Raw genomic sequence first — 27,724 nt, 5'->3', positions numbered from 1 at the left:
TATTTTTAAGAGTCCTGTGAACAGTACTGTGCTTTTCTTTCATATTTCAATTATGCATTGTAAAGTATATAGGAAAGTGGAGAAACTTTATACATTAACTTTGACTCTTTCAGCCTTTAAAAAATAAAAAAAAACAGTTGTTGTATTAGTTACTCCCATGTGTTACCTTGGCAAAATACTAGACAAAACAACTTTGGAAAGAAGTGTTTGTTGGGATCACAGTATAAAAATATATTCAGTTCATCACGGGGAGGCATGAGGTGACAGGTCACATGGCATCCATCCTTAGGGAACAGAGAGATGAGCAATGGGGTTTGCTTACCCCTTTATATTCAGCCCAGGGCCCAGCATATGGGTTGATGCTGCCCACACCTAGAAGCTCCTACCTAGACATTGCCAGAGGTTTGCTCCCAAGGTAATTCTAACTCACATCAAATCGACAATCAATTGCCCTTTGCAAAGACAATTTCATTTTTCTTTTTCTTCATCCTAAATGCCATCATTATATTCCTTTTTTGTTTTTTGAGTAATTTAATTGACTAGAACTCCCAGGAGGATGTTGTGGAGGTACAGCAAGGATAGTCCTTGATGGCCTCTCATCTCATCAGAAAAGTTGTAGTTTCTTACCTGCTAGTGGCAAGTCTTGGTAAATTCTTTTTATCAAGTTGAGGAACTGAGTTCCCTTCTATTCTTAGTTCACCAAGGAACAATACATCTTTTTTTTTTTTAAAGCAATACATAAAGTAAAGCTTGCACATTGATCTCTTGGGGGAAATGTATCTTACATTAAAAAAAACTAGAGTAGAGTCTAGCTATAATTCAATGTAGCCTTTTGGACTCGATAAAGCTATATTTCTCTCTTTAGATCTGCTTATTTCCTAAATTTGCGCTCAGTGAATAACCGCGGTATGGAGGGCGATTTGGTGGTCTGGAATGGCTTGGGAGCAGGGCATAAAAACTGATTGGAAGCTAACTAGGACTCTGCAGAGGGATCAGAAGCAGCAGTGGCCTCATCCTTGAGCCTGTGAGCTGAGCACCCTGCCTGACCTAGCAATCGCCACTTCGTCCAATCTGCCACGTAGTGTGAAACGCCAGGTTAGTTTGCTTTTTGCTTTCAGAGTAGCACCGCGCTTTGGTGTGGTGTGTGTTGGTGTGGGTGTGGGGAAAGACCGAGATTCACGTGTCAAAACCAGAAAGCCAGGACCATGACAAGTCCCACACCCTAAGGTTGCTGAACTAGGACTGCCCAAAACCCGGCATACTCCAGGTGGCAGGGGATCGGGACGCGCGCCCCCGCCTGGTCCATGAGCGCCGGGGCCGCCACAGCCTCACGCCCCGGTGGCTCCAGAGCGCACTGCCGGGCACTCTCCGGAGCTCGGGCGTCCGCGATCGCGTGCTGAGGCGCCGGCGGTGACAAGAGGGGGGTGCGGCGCAGCTCTGCCACCGGTTCCCAGCCGGCGCCTGGGACCCGCCTGGAGTGGCTTGGCTGAGCCGCGCCGGTGACCCACGGGCTTCCGGACCCTCGCAGCAGCTGCGAGGAGCTCGGGCCACTGCTTCCCCCGCTCCACTCTGGGCGCCCGGGGCCACTCGCTGCCGCTGCCCATGGGTATCCGAGAGTTTCCCGGCAGCGCTCCCAGGGCCAAGAGCATCGCTGTGTGAGTGCCCCGCTGGAGTGGGAGGGCTGCGGGCAGGTGGCACCCACCATCCTCGACCCTGCAAAGCCCGCACTGCCACGCTCGGGGAGGGAAGGAGGGAGGAACAGTCGTGTGCGACTGAGCCGGGGAAGTTTCAGCATCATCTCCTGGCCACTCGCCCCTGCTCACGTTGCCCGAAGCGCCCAGGGGAGGGCACAGGACCCGACGCCTAGGTGCTGGGGAACAGGGCATATGGCAAGCAGCATGAGGGGAACAGCCATGGGTCCTCACCGGTCCTCACTGATGTCTCCCCCTCTCTGCCCTTGACTCATCCTGCCTTCCTGTGGCCTCAGTGGCATGAGGAGGTCACCGGACGTCAGCCCGCGGAGACTGTCGGACATCAGCCCTCAGCTCCGGCAGCTTAAGTACTTGGTGGTGGACGAGGCGATCAAGGAGGATCTGAAATGGTCGCGATCCGTGGAGGACCTTACTAGCGGGCCAGTGGGGCTCACGTCCATCGAGGAACGGATCCTGCGCATCACGGGTTACTATGGCTACCAGCCCTGGGCGACGAGCTACAAAAGTAAGACCCCCACGTAATTCCCCTTCCCACTGGTGGTCCGTCTCCCTGCCAGAGACACAGCAGCAAGGGAAGCCCAGAGATATTGATCACTGCACCCTCCCTCCTGCACGCGGATTGGCAACTTCAATAAAGAAGCCTGGAGGCAGTTCTTCTGCCCCGAAGGCAATGAGGGGTGCTTTCTGTTACATTCTCTCTGCTTTCTGCTCCCCAAACACATCTTTACCACCACCACCCCAAGACACATGCCCATTTCTAAGTGATTCTGAAGGCACGCCTGTTGTCGCTGTCCATGAGAAATGCTTCAGAGAATCAAAGTCCTTGCCTGAGTAGGGTTCTGATTGGATCCTGTCGCCCTTAGCTCAGGAAAACTCAGTCTTTGGCAGCCTGCATTTTAACTATCTCTCTCAAATACAAATGATGAAGATTCCTTGAACCTAGCTCTGTGTCTTTGCTTTAGGATTGTATGGTTTCTAAGTGCGAGGATTTTATTTGGATCTTTCTAGATACTTAAGTGAGTGTCTGAAAGATGAGTGAGTTCTTGGGGCCAGGTGGGTTAACTCAAATTTACCCTGGGCATCAGCTGCTGACCTTGTCTGCTATGGTGAGCCATTGCCTGTGGGGGCAGGACTCATTTGGTGGCATTTATCTTATTTTCTTTGAAAGAGAGATCGAGATTGAGATCTCAAGACACTGTTTGAGATATTATCAGAATCTGTGTTATACCTTTGTAGTTAGACACTGCAAAAGGGTTGCAACTTGCCCCCTCAGTGGGTTTAACAAGTGAGCATGAGTCATTCATTTGTAAGAAAGTCTAGACTAGCAGCTTGATAATTCTGAATTAATTTTTAACCTTTTATTGCTGAGAACTACAACATGATGGTTTTTAGGGGGAAACACTAGACATTTGTTTTATAATTTAGCAATATTCACCAGTAACAGTGTGTCTCTGCTTATATTATTCTTAACACCTTCTAGTCCAAGCACTTGGCTGTGAGCTTGTTCATTTTGTTATTTGCAATAAAAGGCACAGGGTTTGAGTGCTTGATCTCAATGGCCTGATTTGACCTTAAAAGTCTGTGAAGATTGTATGTAGAAATCCTTCTGATGCTCCCGTGTCTCCCTGCCTCTGCTTCTGCTGCTAGGATTGTTGTTTGCATTGGCTTTCCATTGCAGAAGGGACTTCTCTGTCGCCGAAGGCCGCTCAGCACAAAGTAACAAGAAGTCGGGACTTTCAGACTTTCCTGGGGGTGTGAAGAGGATCCTGTCGTCCCGCTTTGGGAACTTCTGTTAGAAAATAGATATTCTGTGTTTTGTGTCTACATTCTCTGCTTTCATACAACTAAAGGCAGCACTGTAAATTACAGGCTTTGAGAAGTCATCTCTCAGCCCCTGAAGTCATAATAAGGTTTATTTTTATGGTCGCATGTGTCCCAGGCTCTATGCACTCTGTAAAAGCAGTGGTGGAGGTTTGTGACTTTGGGGGCTGGTGAGCAGCTTTTGGACATGATGACTATGCTGAACATACTTTATAGTAAGACCCAGGAAAGGCCACATAAAGAGCGAGTAACTTGTGCCACCAACAATATTCTTAAACACCATTTTCCAAGGCTCCTCTGAAGGAATAGGCGGAGTAGGAAAGGCTGCGGTCGTTATTGCCCTGTGGACAAAATCCTCACTCATTCCCTCTCGCCCTGTGAGGATTCTTTCTTCTTCCAAGGTATTCCCTTGCTACTAAAATGTTTTAGGTGACAAGTGACATTTTGATGAATTAATTGGCTTTAAGTTTAAATTTAGAGGCGCTGATGTTTTATTCATGCAGCAGAAGAAGTTTTAGGGCAGTGCTCTGCTGTTTGCCATTTCTACCTAACTCTGAAAATAATAACACAGGCATATCCATCCGTGGGCCCAGTTCACTGCTTAGTTTGTTGTCTAATACATGAACTCAGCAAGCTAGAGAGACAGGGATTACAAAGTCAAGTGTGTGTGTGTGTGTGTGTGTGTGTGTGTGTGTGTGTGCACGCGCGCGCACGCGCGAGCGTGTCTGAGTGCTTAAGCACACCCATGCACAGGTCCACACAGGGCAGAAGACAACCTTGGGTGGGTGTCATTCTTCAAGTTCTGTCCCCTTGCTTGTGTTTTGAGACAGAGTCTCTCACAAACATGGAATTTGCTGAGTAGGCTAGGCTAACTGGCCGTCAAATTCTTCAGGAAGCTGCCTGTTTCTACCTCTTCCATGCTTGGACAGGTAACACCACACCCTGCGTTTTCATGTGGGTTCTGGGGATTGAACTCAGGCCCCAATGCTTCCTAGACAAACTTTACCAACTGAGCTACTTAAACAGAACTCTTGATGCTAAGCTTTGTTTTAGTCTGAAGCCTTTGAACCTTCTAGATTATTCTTTGTTGTGTGGGGGTTGTCAGTGGGTTACTGCTCATTGGATGACAGAAGACTGCCATTCCTCCCCCAGTTGGCAACCAGATTGTTTCTAGGCACTGACAGATGTCCTCTGTAGGGAGCACCTTTGGTTCAGAACTACTTGGTTACTCTGAGCCCTAAATATGTACACCAAGAAGCAGGCCCTCTGGTTTCCCTTCACCTTTCCGGTCCTCTTGGGTCATTCCTTGGAGTTTTGTGATGAGTCAAATCAGAATAAACAGTCTTCTAAATACTCCATGGAGCTGGACGCTTCTGCTCTCATGATCCCTCTACTTGATGATAGCTTCTAGAGAGTTCTTCAGCTTCTCTTAACAGCATCCTTTGCCTCCTTACCTTAGTCTGGAGCAGAGGAAAATGGGTGACTAGGATATTTTCAGTTGTTTCCCTTTGCTTCCTTCCCTGATAAAGACATGATTTGGGAGGGAGGTTAGATGGGAGGAAAAGGGGCCACAGTTGAGAGTGCCATGTGTTTATGTGGACAGGCAGGCTGCAGCACCTGGCATGCTTGGGAATTGGTGGCTTATCTGCACGTGGAAATAGCACATCTTGAGATCCCAGATGGAACCTCCGGGTGCTTCTTCACTTAGCAGGCACTTTGGGGACACTCATCCCATGACAAGACACAGAGCCAGGCAATAGAATATGAAGCTCCTAGCATGGGTGCATCTTCATCCAGAAGCAAGGGTGACACAGATTGCCTTAAACCAATAGCTAAAGTAAGGTCAGTGCAGGAGAAACTAAGAAATTGTGCTTCTTCTGAGCAGGGACATTTCACTCTGTCAAAGTATCCCCTAATGGCTCCCGAATGGTGCTCTCTCAAATACTTTCCTAATAGAAGCACTTTTTAGGAATAGCTATGTGGAAAACGGGGTCATGCCTCACTGTGCAGATGTCTCTTCTGGGTCTCCTCACAAAGTGCCTGGCCTAAAATACTCCAAAGAGGGTTGATTGCTTTTATATGTATTCATTAATACCATGCCATGCTAGCATGTTGAGATAAAAATGAGCAGCGATAGCACGTTTAGATAAACGTGAATTAATTTTAGAATGCTGGTGAGTTTTGTGTCAATTCATTCATAGGGTGGAAGGCAAGCTAGTCCCTCCCTACAAGCTACCCATCTCTAGCTCACTCCCACCAGCTATGGACAGTGTGAACTTAGGCCAGGAGCATGCAGGGAGTGAGGGTGGAAATTTTCTGTCTGAAGTTTATAAATATGTAGGGCACTGAATGGTACCTGGTGAAAAGGACACTGATGTTTCTGTGTCTTCCTGACTCAAGCATTTCAGTGGCTTTGTATGTGGTAAAGAGAGGGGAAGACACTCTTCTTGATTGCTGTGCTAGATATTGTGTGACACCACTCCTGAAAAGACAGTGATAAATGTGTAATCACCCCAGATAGGGAATCAATGACAGGCCAAAGGAACCATACTATTGAAGTCCAATTTGGTAACCAGTGAGTTTACTGGTATTACTCACAGGAGTGTCATTGAGAAGTTACGTACAGGAACAGGGATAACTCAAAGGCACTGAAAGCTACCTGGACATGGTGACAGCTTGTGGAAGTTGAATCCCTGAAGCCTTCTGCAGAACTTGCAGGCAAGTCACCAGGTCAGAGAGTGTCTTCCATGCTATAGGATAGTCTGAGTCTCCTCAGTCCCTCTTATTTCTATAATCTTAAGGAAGGAGGGGGCTTTGTAAATCTTCTCAATTTGAGGGACTTTCTGAAACTTATGCATTGTTTACTTCCTGGGTCTTAAGACATTTACTTCCTTCCATATTTCCTCAGTCTTATTGGGATTCCTTTCAGAACTTTGGGAATCTTGAGGAGCTTCCCTCCAGGCTGGAGTACTTCGACTCAGAAATGGCTACTTAACATGATTTCAGACTACTCTGTGTGCATAAGCTGCTGGCAAGGCTTCATGCATAATGGGGTGACAGGTTGAGGTCAGCAGAGCACAATTTCTGTCTGACCTGGCCCTTCAGAATAACACCAATCAAATCAGCAACTTAGAAATGACCCACTTGAGACAATGATGATTTCCTTGTGACGTGCTTTTCTAGAATTAAACTGATGATGTGGAACACAAGAGATAAAAAACCTACAAGAAAGAGTGGGTGGATGGCAAGTCTGGAGATCATTGGAAGACAGCATTTTCTGATATGTCAGTGTCTTAACCAAAGTTCTATTGCTATAAAGAGACAACATGACTATAGCAACTCTTATAAAGGAAAACATTTAATTGGGGCTGGCTTACAGCTCCAGAGGTTTAGTCCATTATCATCATGGCAGGAAGTATGGTGGCATCTAGGCAGATATAGTGTTGGAGAGAGTTAACTAAGAATTCTGTTTCTAAATCGGTAGACAGAGAGAGACACTGGGCCTGACTTGAGCATTTGAAACTCTAAAGTCCATCCACATGACACACTTCCTCCAACAAGACCTCAGCTCCTAATCCCTGTCAAGTAGCTTCAGTCACTAACGCCCAAGCAATGAGCCTTTGGGGGCCATTTCTATTCAAACCACAACAGTTAGTAAAATTTGGTTATCAAATGTAAATAGACATCAACTATTACTAGTGTGTTCTGAGTTTTGAAAATTAAAACATAGAACCAAAGCCTAGGAAGATGACTTAGCTGGCCCAGTGCTTGTCAAACAAACATGAGGACCTGAGTGATATCCCCAGCCCCCATGAAAAGACAATCCTGATAACACATTCCTGTAACCCCAGCACTGGAGAGCAAAGACAGGGGTACCCCTGGGGCTCACTGACCAGTTATTCTAGTAGAGTTGGTGATCTTCAGATTCAATTAGAGACCCTGTCTTAATAAAATAAGGTAGAAGGTGTGTTTTAGTCAAGGTTCTCTAAAGGAAAAGAATTTATAGCATGTATCTATATAAAGAGAAAAAGGGCATTTATTAGAGTGCCTTACAGGCTGTGGTCCAGCTAGTACAACATTGGCTGTCTATCAGTGGAACTTTCCAATAATCCAGTAGTTGTTCAGTCCACAAGGTTGGAAATTTCAGCTGGTCTTCAGTATGCACTGAGATCCCAAAGAAATACGTGCTAATGCCAGTGAAAGAATGGACTTGCCAGTGAGTAAGCAGGCAAAGAGAGCAAGCTTCCTTCTTCCATATACTTGATATAGGCTACCAACAGAAGGTGTGGCCCATATTAAAAGTACATTAGTCCCATCCCAGAAGATGTGGACTAAAATTGGGTCTTTCCTCTTCATTTATTTAAGAACGAAATCCCTTTTAACTGTACATAGTCACCAGGGTTTTAGCTAATTCCAGACAAAGTTGACAACCAAGAACAACCATTGCAGGGAGATGAAGGTAGACAATCATGTGAAGCACTGACCCCCACACATGTGTGTAGGCACACACACACACACACACACACACACACACACACACACACACACACGCAGAACTTTCCAGGAAGTCCTGTGCTCCTCGCATCCCTCAGATGATAGACCCAGACATCACAAACCCCTCCAATCTGGTGAGGAGCTCAATCTCATCTCCAGGGAAATACCCTTTTCCAGGCTCTCCCACTGTACAGAAGGGTCTCCCTGTTTGGATGTCTCTCCCAGGTCTCATTACAAAGCACTTGGTTGATGGTTTCTTTGTGCTGCTGGAAACATTCCAGTGAGTTTTTATTAGAAAATGAATGTATCTGTGCACAAGCCATCGAACTTGGCTGAGCACCTTCCTTAGTGTCTGATGATGCTTACTTGAAGGACAGCTCTGCAGCAGAGGGGACACTTTCAGGTTCTTTAGCGTCATTAAGGAGGATCGAAGTCATTGGGACCCCAGCCGTGTGCCTTCATAGACACATACAAGTCACTGTCCACTCTGAACTTCTGGTGTTTCATCTATTAAGTGGGGGAGGAAACAAGCCGTGCCCTTCTTCATGAGCACCACCAGGCAAGGCTGCTTTTGAAAGACTTTGCCAGCTCACAGAAAGCCCTTAACCGCCCCTTACCAAGTCTTCGGGTAAAGGCTGGAATGACCTTCCTCCTAGGCAGGTGGATCAGCCCACAGTCAGCTTCCAGCTCGGCTGCTTCAGCCAGTGTCTTTCTCCTTGGACTTGAATTTGAAATCAGAAGCTGTGTTGCTAGCCTTGGTGGCTTGGTGGCACTCCTGTAGCCCCAGATAATACTTGGGAACCCGGCATAGGATCGTCCCTAGAACCCAACAGTTTGAGACTAGCCTGGGAAGCATACAGAAGCACCATTAAGTAAACGAAGTCAAGCCCAGAGGCTGTGGTCAGGTCCGGGGTGGTTGCAGGAGTGAAGGTGTGAAACGGGACTTCTCTGTCTGTGTGGGTAGGAAGCAGGGGAGGCCAGGCTGGAGATGTCACAGGCGTGTGAGCCACAAAACAGCATGCTGCTTTTCAGGCCTGTCTAGCTTTTTTTTCTCCTAGAAGAAGGTCATGTTGAAGTTCCTCCAACTCCCCAAGATACCACTGCTCTCATGCCAGGGCCCCCTTGTCCCCATGTTCCGTGAGCAGAAGCCAGATTTTATTTTGTGTGGCTGAGGGCTTCTCTCTGGAGAAGATTCCTGAGCCATTTTTAGGTCGGGTCCACATAGGAGAAGATATACTGTACCAGTTACATTGGTTTCCTTGCCGTGGCATGCATATCCTAAGCTAAGAGGGATTTATTTCAGCTCTGGGTTCAGAAAGTTCACTCCACCATGGCAAAGTAGCTCACATCATGGGCCAGGAAGCTGGGGGAGGGGAGTTTGGCACTGTGCTGGTTTCCCACCACCCCATTGTATTCCACACAGAACCCCTTGGAATGGTATTCCCCCACAGTCAGTACTCCCCCTTTAATCTTCTCTGGAAATGTACTTACAGGCATATGTAGAGGTGTGCCTCAGTCTCTTAGGTTTCTAACTCTAGTCAAGTTGACAGTCACTATCACACATCCCAAAGAATGCTTAAGTGGAAGGAATAAATCACTACTGGCTTCTGACAAAACTTATGCACAGAGCCCCAGACACTCCAGTGACACTTGGATGCACCAGGTCAATTAAGTATTTGCTTGTCCCATGTCAAAGCATGAAAAGGTGTGTGTGTGTGTGTGTGTGTGTGCATGTGTGTGTGTGCGCGTGTGTGTGTGCATGTGCACCCATACTTATGAGCATGTGGGTACTTGCATGTGGAGGTCAGAGGTCAACCTCAAGTGTCATTCCTTGGGTAATATCCCTTTTCTTTCTGGGACAGCGTCTCTTACTGGCCTAGAACTCATCAAGTAGGCGAGGCTGGCTGCAGTGAGGTCCAAAGATCCACCTGTCTTCCATCTCCTCTGTGATAGATGCTTCACTACATTCTACTTTTTTTTACATAGGCACAGGGTATCAAACTCAGGTCCTCATGTTTGCATGACAAGCACTCTACTGACTGCACTGTCTTCCCAGACTCATGTATATATTTCCTGTGATGCTTTGGTTCACTGCATTAGTCAGTATGCATCCATCAGTAGAACAAAGGAGTGGCCACAGAACCACAAAGGACTCAGAAATTAGGAGGTTGGTAATTTCTTTGGGTATATGATGGTAGCAAACCTCTGAACAACTGCCTAGGGCATGGCCACAAGTGTTTCTTATTTGTAGCATGGGTAGCTTTGATGTATGATGTTTGTAGGAGATGCTGTGCTTCACTAAGATGGTTTGTAGCCCAGAAGGCTACAGGCTGTTTGGGACTCCTGAATGCTGAACTATTTATTCAGTGTAACTTCTCAGACAGTTTTCTGGTTTGACAAATGTTTTCCTGTGACATTCAAATCTTCTCCTAGTCAGTGTGCTGTGTGTCATCTCTGAAACTGGACTAGATCTGAATCTGTTAGGAAATTATTTTTATCTCTTCCTCACTATCTACTGGCAATAATAGAGTCTATAAAAATCTGGTATGTCCTAAAAGTTTTATTCAAGGCAGCGAGGAAAGTGCTTCCTTGTGTATGTCAGCTCGAATTTCATGTTTCTCATTTTAGAAACTGAGCTAGCCCATTTTCAATAAATACATAAAATGCCTTCTTTCAAAGTGTGGATACAGTTATGATTGTAGGTGTGAATGAGTTGAATTTGGGCAGCATTCTGTTCATGCTATGCACATGTGGACATTTAGTAAATATTTTTCATGATGGGTGTACATTGTGTTGACATTCAATACCAAGAATGGCTTCCTCTTCCTCCTCCTCTCCCTTCCTCTCTCTGTCTCTCTCAAAATTCATCTAAGAAGGTTGGGGAGATGGCTCAGTTGGTAAACTGTTTGCTGCACAAGCTTGAGGAAAACATCCTGTCAATCTCTAGGTTCCTTGTCCACACATACACACATGCACATGTGTGCACGCACACACATACCACACATACATGCACCTACAGAGATAGAGATGGACACACACATGTACATGTGGGCATATCCACATGAAATGAGGGTACACACAGGTGAACACATATGCAATATGGGTATTCTCACATACACATGGACACACACACACACACACACACACACAATTGCCTGAAGAAATGTTTTGAATATTAATCCAAATGCTGTAAACCAGAATAGCAAACTCGAAGAGTTTATTCAAACCGTTTAACTCTGTCAGCAATTTATCAAATATTGAACATGAAAATACTTCCGTTATTATCTCATTTCATGCAGTGGTTATATTTATACAACTGTATGTCAGTAGTTAAGTGCATATAAAATATTGGAGTCATTGGAATTTAATCTTCTTTAAAAGATTTGTTTATTTTATAAGTGTGGGCTCTCTGCCTGAATGTATGCAGTATCCTTGGAGGACAGAAAGGCATGTTGGATCCTCTGGGATGGAATTATAGAGGGGTTGAGAGCTTCAGGTTGGGTGCTGGGAACCAAAGCCAGGTCCTCTGTGTTCTTTACTCCTGAGCCACTTAGAATTTAATTTTTAGCATCCCCGTAAAGGTGGTACTATGGGATATAAATGTATTTGTTCTGTCATAGACAACATTTATCTAGTGATTTCATCAGAAGACATTTGAGTAGTTTGGGTGTTGGGTCAGAAATTAGAAGAAAGGGTATTTTCTGCTGTGTGGAGTATAAAATGTCCCTCTGAAGGCTCATGTGTCCAAGGCTTGTCTGTCAGTCAGCTCAAGGGGCCTATACAAAGGATCATGAGGGCTCTGATTTAATCAATGTTTGGACTAATCTTCTAATAGATTTACAATTTGATGGCACCATTGGCAGAAGCAGGAAGCCAGGACACAGAGCCTAATTGGAGGAGGGGGGTTTGAGAACTGTCTTGGAAGGGCATGCTTTTATCCACGGACACTTCCTTCTCTCTTCCTCCTGTACACCGGGAAGAGAGATGCTTTCCTCCAGGCCCTTCTGAAATGATGTTTCTGCTTTGCTGGCAGTATAAGCGTGGACCTCACACCTCCAGAACTGTGAGCCAGTGTGACTCTTTCCTCCCTTAAGACATTTCTTCTCAGGTATCCATTACAGCAACAGAAAGCTAACACGCACTTTCTGCCCAGTCCTATAATCACCATTTTTGTTGTTGTTGTTGAGAAACCTGTGAACCAGGAGACATCCCAGAAAATGACTGCATGGAATTCCAGACACTTCTATGAAGCCTGTCTTTTGTGAATCCTCCCAAAGCAGATGAAGTAACAGCACATAAATACCCTCTTATTTGCAAATGCATGCCCACTTACTCACAGATCTATTTACCATTCATCATCATTCATTTCTACAGCCATTAAAAAAATCCCACTGCTTTTGTAGGATCACATCCATTACTAAGGTCAACAGTGCTGTATGTGAAGTTCAGTCACTCATCTCAGTCTATAAATTAGATTGGTTCTCATACATTCTTTTTGTATATTGGGTCATCTTTTTTTTTTTTTTTTTTGGTTTTTACGAGACAGGGTTTCTCTGTATTGTTTTGGATGCTATCGGTCCAGCCCGGCCTCGAACTCACAGAGATCCGCCTGCCTCTGCCTCCCGAGTGCTGGGATTAAAGGTGTGCGCCACCACCACCCGGCAGTATTGGGTCATCTTACAAGACTACTACATGCCTAATATATACATATACATTTACGTGTGTGTGTGTGTGTCCTTAAACATCTTGGGATTAGACTGACCAACCACAGACTAATCTCTGTAGTATATAAATAACACTACCCAATACTCTTTTGTATAGACCATCATAACTAGTTAGACTTAGTATGAGAAAGTATTAGAGCAGTGATTCCCAACCTGTGGGTCTCAGCCCCTTTAGGGTTCAACGATCCTTTCACAGAGGCCACCTAAGACCACTGGAAAACACAGATATTTGCACTATAATTAATAACAGCAGCAAAATTACAGTTATGAAGTAGCAACATGAGAAACTGTATTAAAGGGTTGCAGTATTAGGAAGGTTGAGACCCACTGGGCTAGAGGAACAAAGGTAGATAGGGAAAGATACCAGCTACTTGTTCACAGAAGATATTTAAGAACAGATAACAGAAAGACTTGGGGGTGGATACCTAACAGAAAAAATAGGAAAATGGGCGTGGGAGGATCCAGGGGTTCCATAACACATGCAAGCCAGAGCCCATTAGCAGACTTCCAGCCTTAGGGCCCTTCCTATCCCTTCTTCTCACAACTTGGTCTTCTGTCTTTCTCCAAGCTTCAGTTCTCCATCCATCCCATGGATCAAACTCTAAGATTCCCCCAAGATCCCCTCCAGTATCCCCATTACAAGTGGAGGTTTATGCTTCATTTTTCTCTCTTCTTCTATCAACTTTCTTTTTCATGCTGTAACCAGAATTCTAATTTGTTGCTGGAGCCCAAAAGATCAAGCATTTTTCTCTTTACCATGAAATCATGCAACAGCAAAGATCTTTGGCTGGGTCAATGAAATTAAGCTTCATTTTCTTTGCTGATGTTTTATGCTGCGGGTATTTCATCTGCTTTGCAGAGCCTAAGGAAGCTAGCCTGAGCCTTGCTTCCTCTCTAACTAGGGGTCTGTTAGGAAGAACACTAACTAGAACTCAAGCAGGCTGAGACGCACTCCCAGCACCCCTGTTCATGCCTGGGCAGCTGAGCAGCTTGTATCCATGTTTTCTCCAGTTCCTTTAGGTGAGAACCTCCAAGTCCAGAGATGTGATCATTGAAGTGATTCTCATTGTTGGCCAAAGAGCAGTAGCACTTCTCCAGTCCACAGGCCTTGATGGGAATGAGGTTTCTTAGTACAGGTCTGTGTTCACATATCTTTGAAACCCAAGCATCTTTGACTGACACCCTCTTGCTTTAGCTAATCCCAGGTCACTTCTTCACATGTGTGTGTATCTGTGACCGAAAAACTTAGCTGAGTGCCAGTGCAGACTGAGGTGGGCTCATGGGAGTGCCATTTATTGGGTTTCTATCTTCCTGATTGTTTGCCTCTTTTTCTTTTCAGTGGGAGGAGCATATGAAACCTGAATCCATAGGATAGATGTTTCTGGGGAGACACCAGCTTATCCTGGTCACTAAAAGATTTAAGGTCATTGGAATCAGGACCTAGTCATGCCCTCAATTTCATCATGGCTTTAGGCTTTTATATACAGAGGGAGGTGGCTTAGGCACTGTGATCCTTGGCCGTCTGAAGTCAGAAAGAGGCCATGAAGCTATGAACTGACTGTATTTCAGGGTCAAGGTCTCTCTTTCCCAGGCCTCTGTGTGTAGAGGGGCTGACTCCTTTTCCATGTGGCATTGTCTGGGTGACTGACTTTCAGGGAACTATTTTAAAAAAAAGTCCTAGAGGCAATTTAGAAAAATTGCTTGCTGCAACTTATGGGATTTTTTTTAATAGGGCCATCTTCTTGGGTTTCATAACCCTTCCTTAGTGTGGTTTTATGGGTGATTGTCCCATCCTTAACAGGTAAGATATTGGTGTCAGATCTACGATGTGCTTTCAAGCAGTTCTGCATAAACAAGTGCCAACAGACAGATGAAAGAACACACAAAGAGCCATGACAACAAGCTAATATTTGGTCAATCTAAGAAATAGATGCCAAGTTTCCTTTCAAAATGAAACTGTCACCATTCCACTCACTGGTATAGCATAGTTCTGGCTTGTTGGGGGGTGGGGGCAGTTATGTGTATTTATTTCGGGTTACTGTATCAAAATTCAGTTAAGAAGCTGGGAAAGTGGCATGACTCTGACAGGCTGTTCCCAGGAAGAAGGAAGTTCATCCCACCCACTACCCAGCGGCCGAGTACTGCTGCTGTGCTGCCATTGTACTGTCCTCATTGCTGTGATGAAACGCCCAATCAAAGCACCTTAAGGAAGGGGGGCTTTCAGGCTCACAGTTTGAAGGTGGGGAGGCATGGTGGTTGGAACATGAGGCGGCTCGTCACATGGCATCCACAGGCAGGAAGCAGAGAGAGATGGGTGTTGGTGCTCAGCTCACTTTCTCTTTAGTATTTAGTCCAGGACCCAGCCCATGGGGTGATGCTGCCCACATTCAGGCAAGCTTTCCCTCCTTAGTTAAGGCTCTCTGGAAACACCCTCAAAGTCTCACCTAGGAGGTGCATCTTCTAGGTCCTTCTAAATCGCACCAGACTGGCCGTGAAGATCAACATGACTGTGCCTATGGAACCCCCTGCCTCTACTTCCCTCCGCACCCTGACCAAGTTGCTGTCCATCAAACAGCCTGTAAGGTGTGCAGATTTCTACTCTACTGGCAATTTAGACCCCTAGCGCATCTCACCAGCTGGTTTAGCCTCTCGTGCCCTAATACACAAAAACATGTCCTGATTTGGGGACTGAACCCTGTTTTTATTTGTTCCCATTGCACTGTCATACCCCCTCCTGGCCCCTGACGGCCCCTTCGGCTTTCATGTCACAAGCATTGCACTGCCTTTCTTGTCATCCCCCTTAGATTCCTTCCTCTACCGTCACGGTGCCCTTTCCACCTCCATGTCACCCCACCACTCACACACTTCAATCTTGATGCTACATATGAGAGAAAACATGAGACATGAGGGGCTGGCTGATTTCCACTAGCACAGTGGTCTCCAGATCCACGTATTTTCCTGCAAATGACATAATTTCATTCTCTCTTATGGCTGAATAAAAACTCCACCATGTGTATGCAAATGTATGCACTCGTGTGTACTGAATTTTATTTATCCATTCTTCTAATCTGGTTCCACAGCTAGGCTGTTGTGAACTGAGAAGTAGTGAGAAAACATTTGCATTTATTTCTGTGTTATCCTGAGGGTTTGTCTTATTTTTTTTTCTGTGAGATAGGTTCTTAGAAATGTAATTACTGGGTCAAAGGACTTGCAAATTCGTGTTACTAGTGAGCAACCCTCACTCCACAGTTCACAACAGTTTCTAACCACTTTATCTAGTGGACACAAATTTATCTTCATTTTTTTCCCTCCAGTCTCTACCACCAGGAACACTGGCGTGCTGTGCTTCTATTTAGCGTAGGCTGTTGAAATAGTCAGGGAGGCAACTGTTCTCTTTCCACACACCTTATATGGAGGTAACTAAGGTGCCGAGTCCCTGAGAGATTGCCTTTCCCCATTTCTGTAACTATGGTATTTCTGCCCTCGGTGACTGTACCGATACAGTCATCATTTTTCAAGGTACATTAGGACCCTTTGCAGGAAACCTGCTTTACCCGAGTTGATGTCGTCTTACACTAACTTTGCCACAGGACCGAGCACACAGACGTGTATTCACACTGTGGCTGAATGATCATTGATTTAATGTGATGCCAACCCACTACAGCACGATAAGTTAGGAAAATCTCCAGAAAGACTGGACCTTGCAGTGCCTCAGGCACCTAGAAGTGGCTGATATGTTTGTAGAATCAATCAGATACATTTTGATGAGACTTTAAAATCAGTCTATGAGTTGAATGCTCAACGATGGCCAAAACTCCACAGTTTTAGCCCAGGATAGGTTCCCAGTAAGACTGTCTCTATTGGAGCTCTCACTGCTGTTAGAATGCCTATCTTGGAATCACCTTTTCATATTATGTTGAGAGACTGCTTTCATCCATCATTATCTTTGGAACTGCTGATAGGTAACCTGTGGGACTAGCTGCTTTTTGATTCTGTTGCAAAGGTCTTGATATGTATGTAGTCCAGGTTGGCCTCCCATTCACAAACTTCCTGAAACTGCATTAAAAATGATTTTGTTGAATCATAGAAAACTCGATACACAATTAAGATATGTAATTGGATGAGTTTTAGCAGATGCACCTGTGAAATTGTCACAATGAAGAAAGAAGCATGTCCATTGCTTCCGATGGTTTCCTTGTGTCTCTTGGAGATACCTCATGGTAAAGCTTTTAACAAGAATTCTATCCTCTGTGGGCTTGTTTGGTTTTGCTTTGTATTTCTGAGCCAGAATCTCACTCTGCAGCCCAGGCTGACCTGGAACTTAAAGCCGCCCTCCTGCAAAAGATTATCCCAGTGGGAAAAGACTGAACTGTGCAGAGTGGCATGGAAGAGGTAAAAAGCCTACACAAAGGGCCCCCCCATTCCAGAAGCTCATACAAATCATGCCAGGTGCAGGAAGTTTAAAAACAGCTGTCTGGTTGATGGCAAAGAGCACTGTTGGCACTGTGGTGGGGACAAAAGGGTTATGTGAAGTCCCTTAGGTGAGACGGCACTGCTGAAACATGCCTCTATCTGTGGCATAGGACTGGAATATCAATGTCTGACCATTCTATGTCCTACAATGCATTTGGCTTTGTGTTTGGAGAACATAAAATATGTGACAGGTAAAGGAAGGCATGCTGGCTGGTCTTATGTCAACTTGACATACAAAGTAGAATTGTCTGAAAGAAGGGAAACTTGAATGAGAAAATGCCTCCAAAAGATCCAGCTATATGGCATTTTCTTAATTGGTTATTGGCAGGGGAGAGCCTATTCCACAGGTTGGGGCCATTCTGGGCTGGTGGTCCTGGGTTCTATAAAAAAGCAGGCTGAGAAATCTATGGGAAGCAGGTCAGTAAGGTCAGTAAGCAGCACTTCTCCGTGGCTTCTGCATCATCTCCTGCCTCCAGGATCCTGCCCAGTTTGAGTTCCTGTCCTGACTTCCTTCAGTGATGAACAGCAATGTACAAGTGTAAGACGAATAAGCCCTTTCTTCTCAACTTGCTTTTTGGTCACGGTGTTTTATCACAGTAATAGCAACCCTAACTGTGGTTCTGCTAGTAACTGAAAATTCCTATCAGAAGTTCTCTCTGTCTCTGTCTCTGTCTCTGTCTCTGTGTGTGTGTGTGTGTGTGATGACCTGTGAAAGCAATCAGTAGCCTGTCTCTCTCTCTCTGTCTCTCTGTCTCTCTCTCTTTCTGTGCTGCATGCATGCTGCTGCAGCAGTGTGTGTGTGTGTGTGTGTGTGTGTGTGTGTGTGTGTGTGTGTGTGTGACCTGTGAAAGGAATCAATAGCCTTGTTTTTGAGCCACGGTCTCACTGATTCAACTATGCTGGCTGGACAGTGAGGCCTCTTTCTGGGGATCAAACTCAGGCCACTTAGAGACTTGGAAGAGAATTTTCCTTTGGCTTGTAGGTGTGGAGCTCTGATAGATGGAAATGGGTGATTCTAGGTCAGTACTGGTGGCTGGCCAGTGAGCTATGTTTGAAGGAAAGACACAGCTATTTAAATACTCTTTGCATCCAATGCCAGCCTGTCAGTAGCCTTATTCTCAGAGCACATCTGGCAGTCCACTGTGTGCCTCTGGATTCTGACTCAACAGGGGAAAAAAAGCAAGAGTCATCCAGTCAGGTGATGGACTGGAAATGTGCCTGTTTTCGGAGGACATGCTGAATACATAGGTGGAAGCCAGCATGTTCCCATGTAGTGATGTCTTGGGCTCTTCAGGGAAAATATTTTGAAAGAGGGACCCAGAAAAAAATGTTTTTGTACACTCCCCGTTGCACCCAGACAAGGATTCTGTGATTTTTCACTCATTTATCAGGGTGCACATTGCAGGATAGGCTTAATGACTGGAAAAGGCAGAAGAGATGACCCCCCACCTCGTTCAAAACATAGCCACTGTGAATGTTGGAGACAGGTTTTCACAGTCTCCTAAGCCCGAACCGCAGCAGGGCTGCCTGGCACTGCACATACGATGCCGCCTGGGCAGACCCTGGGTCTCTTGGCTAGTTAGAGTAAGAAGGACATGTCAGTGCGAGGACTCCAGGAACCAAGAAGCCTGCCAGGAAGAAGCAGGATGGCAAGGCATCCTCTGTGCTCCCAGTGTCAGCGGGGTTGTCCTCCGAAGCAGAGTCCCTTGGTCAGATGCTCTTTGTTACTCCACAGAACCAGGGTCTGTCCTCACATCACACAGGCAGAACTCTGACTGAGTCAGAAACCAACCATGCCAATGGCCTAACTTTTTGGTTGAAGAAAGCATCAGGGTTTACATCGTGGCATGTATGTTCTGGCTCTGGTATGCCCAGCTGGCTGTGTGGTCCTCCTCAGTTCCTCCTTCCTGTCTCAAAGGTACCTGTTTGTCTAGCACTGGTGGCTCAAGCTTTCCACTTGTTTGAAAATTGTTTGTTTTTAATCCTTGAGTTTCACCAAATGCGACATTTCCTCCTGTTTGTTTTTTTATACTTTGGGGCAAATTCCAAGGTAAGAGAAGACAATTGGCTTTATGTCACCATCTGAAAAACTGAAGGATTTGACCCAAATGGAAGACTTTGTCCTTTAGCCTATAAATGATGGCTAGTCACTAAAATGTCTCGCTTGTGTGCTGAGGTAATATGAAGAGAGAATCTCAGAGTTAGTACTGTGGAAGTTTTATGCAAAGTGAGATCAAAAATAGAGAATGACCAGAACCTGGGAGATAAACTAGAAAACCATGGTGACATCAGACAGGAGAAAAATGAGCACAGTGGCCTGAAATAAGTTGATGGTGGTGGCACACGCCTGTATTGCCAGCACTTGGGAAGCAGAGGTTGGAGGGTCTCTGTGAGTTCGAAGCCAGCCTGGTCTACAGAGTGAGTTCCAGGACAGCCAGTCTACACAGAGAAATCCTGCCTCAAAAAACTAAAAAAGAAAAAGGAAAAAAAAGGTATAAGGTGATGGTGAGAGTGTGGTGTGGCTGCCGAGTTAGGGTGGGTGTGAAAAACGCGACAAAGGAAACAGCAGTTCTGTTTGGATTCTCATAGATTTGATGAGGAGGAGAGAAGAGAGCGGCGGCTTAAAACTTAAAAGGGGGTGCGATGTGGAATGAGCAAAGTGGTGACAACATCTGGGAACTGGGAGGAAAATAAATGAGTCTACGGAGAATGAACCCAAGTCAGTCCTAGAGCTATCATCGTGAGCAGGTGACAGACTGGACAGACACATAACTGATTGCCATGTCTTCGACTCACTCAATGACCTACACACAGTCCCCATTGCTGCCCATCCCTGGGAGGAGAGGGATGCATCGCACAGCCCTGGCTGAAAGCACTTGGCTAACAGGCAGCTGACTCTGAAGGAGTGAGATGGAGGAGGTTGGTCACCTGTACCATGCAGGGGGACATTTGAATCTTCAGGTGCCTGGAGAAAACAGAGATGTCAGAGGCCAAGAATGAGTCCTTTAAGAGTTGTGAAATTAAAGAATAGAGGAAAAAAGATGAGAGTAAGAGCCAAGCCCAAAAGGAAGGAGGCATTTTGGAAAGGTACACCAAGCAGAAATGTGTGTGTCCACAGTTCATGTGTGGGGTGGGGGCGCTGCATGCATGGATTTGCATGTGTGTGTGGAGGTCAGAGGACGGCCTCAGGTGTTGGTCCTCAGCAATCCTCCTTGTTTATTTGAGACAGGGTGTCACACTGGCTTGAACTTCACCAGGCAGGCTAGGCCAGTTAGCCACTGAGCTCCAGAGACCCACCTCTCTGCTTTTTGTCTTGATTACATGCACGGGCTACCACGTCCTGCTTCTAATAGGTTCTTGAGATCCAACACAGGTTCTTGTCCTTGCAAAGTAAGAACTTTACTGACTAATCCATATCCCTAGTCTAAAAGAGAGAGAGGGAAAAAAAAGTATAGTTCAATAGCAAGATGTAGCCCAGACTGAAGACTCAACTTCGATCCATTCGCCAAGGCCACAGACCCACTGTCCCTCTGCAGGAGAGATACTGGCATCTCAACCGACGGAACATGCTGGAACAGGGTAAGGGCCAGGACAAGATGGCCAAATATGCCTGGAGTCATGCTAGTGAAGGAACGGCCAGCAGGAGGTACTATGGAGAGACTCAAGAAACGGAAGGGCCTTTGTAGCTGACCTGATTTCCTGTCCACTCCAGCACTGGAACGCAGTCCCCAAGCATCCTTTCTGGCAGGGACTGCCACATGGCCTGATTCCAGACAATAAGAACTATGTGCGAAGAGGGTCTTTGTGACACTCAGGCCAAGCTCTAGCCCTACAGAGAAAGGGCAGTGTCCCCTGACTTCCCTTCCTCCCAGATGAGATCCTGACTGTGCAGAAACTGCAACAGAGTTCATTTTGAACTGAACAAGGTAACACTATTCGGAGTTGTGGGAGATTAAAATTCCTTCCCACCTTGCTTGTGGTTCCAGTAGTTCAGCCACAGACCACACTCCTTTTATTTTCTCTGAACCTGTTCTCCCACCCTGCCACTCTCATATCAGGTCCCAGTTTAAAGACTGTCCCAGGGCTGGTGGTGTGCCTCCATAGGTAGAATTCCTGCCTGGTATGCATGCAGCCCAGGGCTCAGTCTCCAGCACCACAGAAACAGCTGTGGTCCCAGTGCTAGGTGAGATGATTAGGAGTCAGGGTTAACAAGTTTGAGAACTGCCTGGGACACATGAGACAGGGAAGGGAATGGAGGGGAGGGAAAGATGATTCTACCCCACCAAAGGCCTGGTCACTTAAGCCAGAGGTGGGGGGGGGCAGGAAAAGCATACTGGAGTCAGCCTCCACTCCAGGTTGTCTGAGGAGAGGACCTGGTATGGTACCATCTCCCTTGCCTCTGCTCTCGGCAAGGCCCTTTGTGTTGAGACATTTCCTCCTTACCTTAGGCAACACACACACACACACACACACACACAAACGCATGCACGCACGCACGCATGCACATGTACACACACACCTCAAAGGGAAGGTCAGAAGAGCAAGTGTATCTGTTGGGCCCTGGGCCTCTCTGAGTCAGAAAGACAGGCACAGAATGGGAAAGGTGCAGCCAAGGGGTACCTAGCATGTTTTAACTGATGACTGCTGACATTCACATTTTCTGTTGAAGGGTGCTGGGCACGAGTGTCTGGTCAGTTCCCTACCCAGAGGCTGCCGGCCGGCCAGCAGTACTGGGATAGCAAGTGACAGAGACTGGCCTGGCCCACATGGAGGAAGGCATCTGCATTCCTGCCAGTTAGGAGGATACATCTGCCGTGGACCACAGCCTTTCCTATTAAACAACCTCTGCTGTTCTCCCCACCTCCGAGGGACTAAACCCTAAGAAAGGCAGGCATGGAGGCACAGAGGACCCCTTTCCACCCCAGTAATTCCAGGCATCAGAAAGCCCCTTACCGACTGGGCTGCCTTCCCAGTCCCTGGACATCAACTTTCTACCCACAGGAGGCTGAAAGGTGAAGCAAGGCAGGCAGGCAGGCAGGCAGGCTTGACATCTTTGCCATGGTGACTGGCGTTCTGAGTTCTGCAGGACTCTTCCTCCTGTTGGAGTCCCTCTGTTCCAGCCCTACCAAATTGCATGAGCATATCTGAATGTTGTACACATCTGTGGCTGTGCAATAAAATACGTCAAAACCTAGTGGCACAAAGGCCATGGGGCTATTGTCTGTGGTTTGGTGGCCTCGTGTTGCTTAGCTCTGAGGCTTTTCCCATGGTTCTGAGCATGAGAGGGGAGGGTTCCACTTGGTGGAACATTCACTGAGGATGTGGGGTGACCTCACACTCCACCTGATTAATGTCTTCTCTCCATGCTTTCTCCAGTGTTTGAGGACTGGGTCAGAAATGGAAATTACTTCCCTTCCATGGACTTTGCCATGGTAAAGATTCTGTGATGCGTCTCTGTTGGCTTTTTGTGATCTTTGTGATGAATATATCCTCTCAGTCCCCAAATCATCTCTAAGTAGCAGTTGCCAACTCAAAGTAGTCCAGTGTCTTCTGGATGCTAGGGACACAGACTGGATCAACTGTCACTTTCTTCCCAGCAGACAGATTTCCCAGGACTGTCATGTTTCTCTCAGTCTTACTTCTTTAGCACATCAAGATGGATGTGTGGACCCAGCGTGGGCATGTAACACGGATTCAATGAACTAATGAATGATTGGGCACACTCATTACTATGGGACAAGTTCTAGCCAAGCTTTACAAGGGAGTCTGTGGAATCCACTCCCTTAGGTTCATCTAAGTGATTCTTGGTGTCCATTCTAACTCAAAGAGCTTATGAACCTTGATAAAGAGTGAGGTGTGTCCAGGAAGAGTGTGATAATGTGCTGTGAGGGTCATAAGAAAGTCTGATGCTTTAACTCTGTAATGTCCTTCACAGGCTCATGTTTTGAACACAGGTCCCCAGCTGGTAGACCTGCTCTGGAGTGTTGTGGACCTTTTGGGTGGGAGATTGAGATAACAGAGTATGTCTCTGGGGGAAAACCTTTGAAGGTGGTAGCCCAGCCCCACTTCTGGCCTGCCCAGTCTGTTTCCTGTTATAATAAGATGTGAGGAGTCCACTGTGAGCTCCTCCATGATGGACTGTACCCTCCCAGGTAAATGCTTCCTTCCTTAAGTTTCTCCTGTCAGGTGTTTGGTGACAGAGAACAGGCAACTAATACAGAATGCAGTTTTACAGTGGGATGGGTAGGTGAGTAAGCATATTTGCTATAGGAGCATGAGGACCTGACTTTGATACCTGGAATCTGTGGTTGGAAGAGAGAACTGACTCCCAAAAGTGGTCCTCTGAACTCCACACATGCACCGTAGCAAGTGTGTGCTCACAGCCACAAATCACAAATGCCTTTCCCACTCCCTCTCACTCTTTCCCTCTCTCTGACACACACAAACTAATAATAAATAGTAAAATCTTAAGATAACATCAAATGTAGCTAACCTAACCATTGCCATACAGCACTCACCAGCTACATCACATGACCCAAATGAAATCTACTCTCTTAGGACTGTAGGAAAGAGTCCAAGGCCCATTCCAAGTCACAGATTAGGAAACAAGAAAAACATGAGCGAGGGCTTCTGACCTTCCCAAAGTTGTACTTGACCTCTGAGTACTAAACAAACATGTGAACTGCTGCCCTAAAACGTACCCTTTTTTCCATGGTAGAAATTACAAAAACATTTCAAACTACTATTTATATTATGATTTGCCTTTTGAACTATGGAAATGATCGTGAAAAGAAGAAAAATCATGAAAAAGCTCTTGTTCAGGGAGAATGGTTTACTTTCCATTTGCCTATTGTCCCCAGAGACCCCCAGAACATAAGACATGTTTCAATGGCACCTGATGGCATATTCTTATTTCCAATCACTTAGCTCATTCCCAGATATGGAGCTGTGTGCTGCAGTTGCACGTTGAAGTCACTTATCATTGACTTAGGTTTCTTTTTGTTTTTTAAAGGCAGCAGCTTAGTCTTATCAGGAGTTCCAGAAACGAATACTTTGACAGCCAGATAGTTCAAAATACTTAATGACATTTTGCCCTTAACCACAGCTGCTACAGAAAAGAAAAAAATGTAATAAGTATGCAAAATGGAAATCTCTCCCCAAAGGCCTTTTCATTTCCTCTAAGCCCAAGGGAAGAAGGAACGGGGAGGATTGGCAACCCACAACAACAAGAAGGAGAAAAGAAATGCCATATTTTTAAATAACAGGTCACACAGGAAGCTAATGAGATTCTGAGTTTGTTTCCATGTTCACATCAGTCAAGTTTACCAACTAAAAAGGCAGAATAACACGTGCTTTGAAACTCTCATGAAACAATAGAGCAATTATTGCCGGGGTAAGCCTTGGCACTGTGTGGTTCTCACATTTAGAGTTATATGTGGTTTTCAAGGAGGTTAAGGGACCTGACCAAGATTGCTTAGCTGAGGACTGGGATGGGGGTTCACTTGGAAAAATGTTGCCACAAAGGCATAAAGACATGGGTTTGACTCCCTGAGCCCACATGAAAAAGGCATCGTGTTAGCACCCCTGTGTAACCTCAGCACTAGGGAGGCAGAGTCAGGAAGAGAGTCCTGGGGATTGGGGGACCAGCAAGCCTAACCTATGGAGTGAGCCTCAAGACACTTAAAGACCCTGTCATCAAAGCAAGGTGGATCATGCCTCCTGAGGAGTGATACCTGAAGTTGACCTTTGGCCTCTACATGTACACATATACAGGCATCCTCACACAGCTAAACACACACACATACACACACACACACACACAATTGCTTAGTTGATGGCAGAGCTGAGACTAGTTCCATGTCCTTTCTCAACTCTGGAGATTACCTGAGAGTCATCAGGAAATTTTTTTAATTTAAATTAGAAACAACCTTAGTTTGCATATCAATCCCAGTTCCTTCTCCTTCCCATCATCCCATGCCCCACCCATCCACTCTCCAGGGAGAGTGACGCCTTCCATGGGGGATCATCAAAGTCTGTCACATAATTTGGGGGAGGGCCTAGGCCCTATGTATTTAGGCTGAGAGAGTGGGGGAATTGGCTCCCAAAATCCATGTACTGGGGATAAATACTGGTTCCACTGCCAGAGGCCCCATAGACTGCCCATGCCTCCTAACTGTCACCCAAGTTCAGGGGTCCTGGTTCTGTCCTATACTGGTTTCCTAGTTGTCAGACTGGGGTCCATGAGCTCCCACTTGTTCAGGTCAGCTGTTTCTGTGGGTTTCCCCAGCATGGTCTGACCCTTTTGCTCATCACTCCTCCCTTTCTACAACTGGATTCCAGAAGTTCGACTCGGTTCTTAGCTGTGGATCTCTGCTTCTGCTTCCATCAGCTACTGGATGGAAGGCTCTCAAATGGTATTTAAGGTAGTATCACTCTCATTATAGGGGAAGGGCATTTAAAGTAGCCCCTCCACCCTTGTCATCAGGAAATTTTTTAAAAATATTGATTCAGTCTACTGTGAATATTCTGATTTTAGCCAATCAGCTAAGACCTGGATTAATGTGCTCATTGTGTCATGTCCCATGCTCAGAGTAGCACCTTGCTGGGGACAGAATACGGTCTGTCTCGTCTGTGCCTTTCCATAGTCTTCCTCCTAAAGTGTCACCCCTAGGGCTGGTGACGGAACAGGTTCAACCAATTCCAGACTGCAGCCATGAGCCCCTTCCTATGGGGACTGCGGTTTCATCAATATGTGATCCTCACTTGGCACACACAGCCTCCTTGTCCTGGTGCCCTCAGCCCTGTCTCCTTCACAAATGAGCAGCTGCACTGTGCCTGCCTCCTCTAGGAGCAAGTGAATCACTCCACTACCTTGACAGGAGATGACAGAACGAGACAGCTCCCTGTGGTCCTCAGGTGAGGCAATTAGACTGCTGTCTCTGTTGTCTGTGTTTCCCAGCACAAAGTGTCACTCCGTCCCACCCATGCAGCAGTTAACTCCTATGTCACTTGCAGAGTTTACACTTGAAAAGAACTCACCAATCATTCGGCCCTGGGTCCCGCTGGGCAGAAATCCGCCCAAGCTTGCTGGCAGATGGCTCTCTGCTCTGCCAGAGCCTGCTGGCAAAGGGGTTCATTTCATCTTATCCCACCTTGCTTGCTGCAGAGAGAGATGCTGGCTCTCCGCCTTCCATGCTGGATTAGGCCTTCCTCACTTCCCTTGTTATAAATCCCATCATTGTGTACTCCTGAAGGCTGTTCCTTCAGGGAAGCCAGGCTGATGCTGAGGTCAGCATCTCGGGTTTGAACACTTGATCTCCAGCTGATGGCGCTGTTTTGGGAGGTTGAGGAGTCTTTGAGACCTAGGGCTTAGATGGAGGAAGAAGTTCTGTAAAGGCTGAGCCTTGAAGTTTGTAACCCGGGTCTGCTTCCTTTCCCATCTTTGGATCCTGGTCCACTAAGATGTGAATTAGCATTCACGAATTTCTGCCACCATAGTCATGAGCTGCTCCACCGATATGATGTGTAGGCAAGTGTCCACTCAGCCCAGATAGGGCACCAACAACAGGCCATTGAAACAAGTCCACTCGAATCTAGCTTGGTAGACCCATGAGTTTATTGTGGTAGGTTACAAGATCATGGATGTGGAGGTCACATACAGGGGCATGGATCAAAGGCCTGCCCATCATGGCTGATGCCTTAGAGGCATGGGTAATGTCTCGGGGAAGCGGCTGGAGTGCTCACTGCACCGGTCTAAACGGCTCAAACGGCTCAAACAGCTAAGGAGTCTCCTCTGCCTGATATCATCACTCTTGTTTAACTTCAGGGAGCAGACTTGTGGGTCTTGTAACTTTCTGAAGTTCCTGAGTCCTGTGAGATTCCTGCATTCTCTCTGCAGGAGAGAGTGTTCCAATTAGGAGGAAATCACCACAAAACACTGCCTTCCAGACCACAATTTTACCCTCAAACTCCAAACTGAAATAAATCGTTCCTCTTTTCTATGACAGCAATAGGAAAGGTAAAGAGCCTCACTCCCAGTGTCCCTCAAGAGAGGTGACATGTGAAGAAAATATGTCTGAAGTGGGCTGTGCCTGAATTCTAAGCATCACCATCTTCCTGAGCAAGGGCCCCTTGACTATAGAGAACCCAAGTCCCTGAATCACCAACCAGGTAGAGATCTAAGCTGAGCCCAAACAAGCTCCAAGAGGTGAGTGGGCCTGCTCCTTCCCCACAGTGGTGCTGGGTCTCACAGGCGGTCAGAAAAGGCTTTCTCAAAACCATCAGCTCCTCAGTGCTGCTTCTGGGATAAAGATGCCTCTTTGAAGACCCGGGGGCCACTTGCATGGTGGCTGATGCTGCCTTAGCTACAGGTGAGGCTGCCGAGAGAAAACACCGGCTGCCCACAGGGATCCTGCAAACGCTTGCCCAGGTGTGGGAACAGTGAGGGAACCAGCACTTGACTTCTCAAACCTTTCCCTTCCTTGCATCCAGGCTCCACTT

The 27,724-nt window shown here is 46.3% G+C and overlaps 1 protein-coding gene across 1 annotated transcript in view; it reads left to right on the top strand.

The window, feature by feature from the left end:
• The first annotated feature begins 1,266 nt into the window (after positions 1 to 1,266).
• Positions 1,267 to 27,724, top strand: part of Slc35f3 (solute carrier family 35 member F3) — a 246,689-nt gene continuing 220,231 nt past the window's right edge. Inside the window, exons 1-2 of the mRNA XM_013117999.3 lie at positions 1,267 to 1,655; positions 1,988 to 2,217. Coding sequence (XP_012973453.1) covers positions 1,603 to 1,655; positions 1,988 to 2,217 — 283 coding nt within the window. The 5' untranslated portion in view covers positions 1,267 to 1,602. The remainder of the gene's footprint in view (positions 1,656 to 1,987; positions 2,218 to 27,724) is intronic.

Source organism: Mesocricetus auratus, unplaced genomic scaffold (assembly GCF_017639785.1).
Source record: "Mesocricetus auratus isolate SY011 unplaced genomic scaffold, BCM_Maur_2.0 Super-Scaffold_100013, whole genome shotgun sequence".
NCBI classification, from domain to species: domain Eukaryota; kingdom Metazoa; phylum Chordata; class Mammalia; order Rodentia; family Cricetidae; genus Mesocricetus; species Mesocricetus auratus.
The sequence above is the reverse complement of the archived record's forward strand: the minus strand, read 5'-3'. Positions and strand labels throughout refer to the sequence as shown.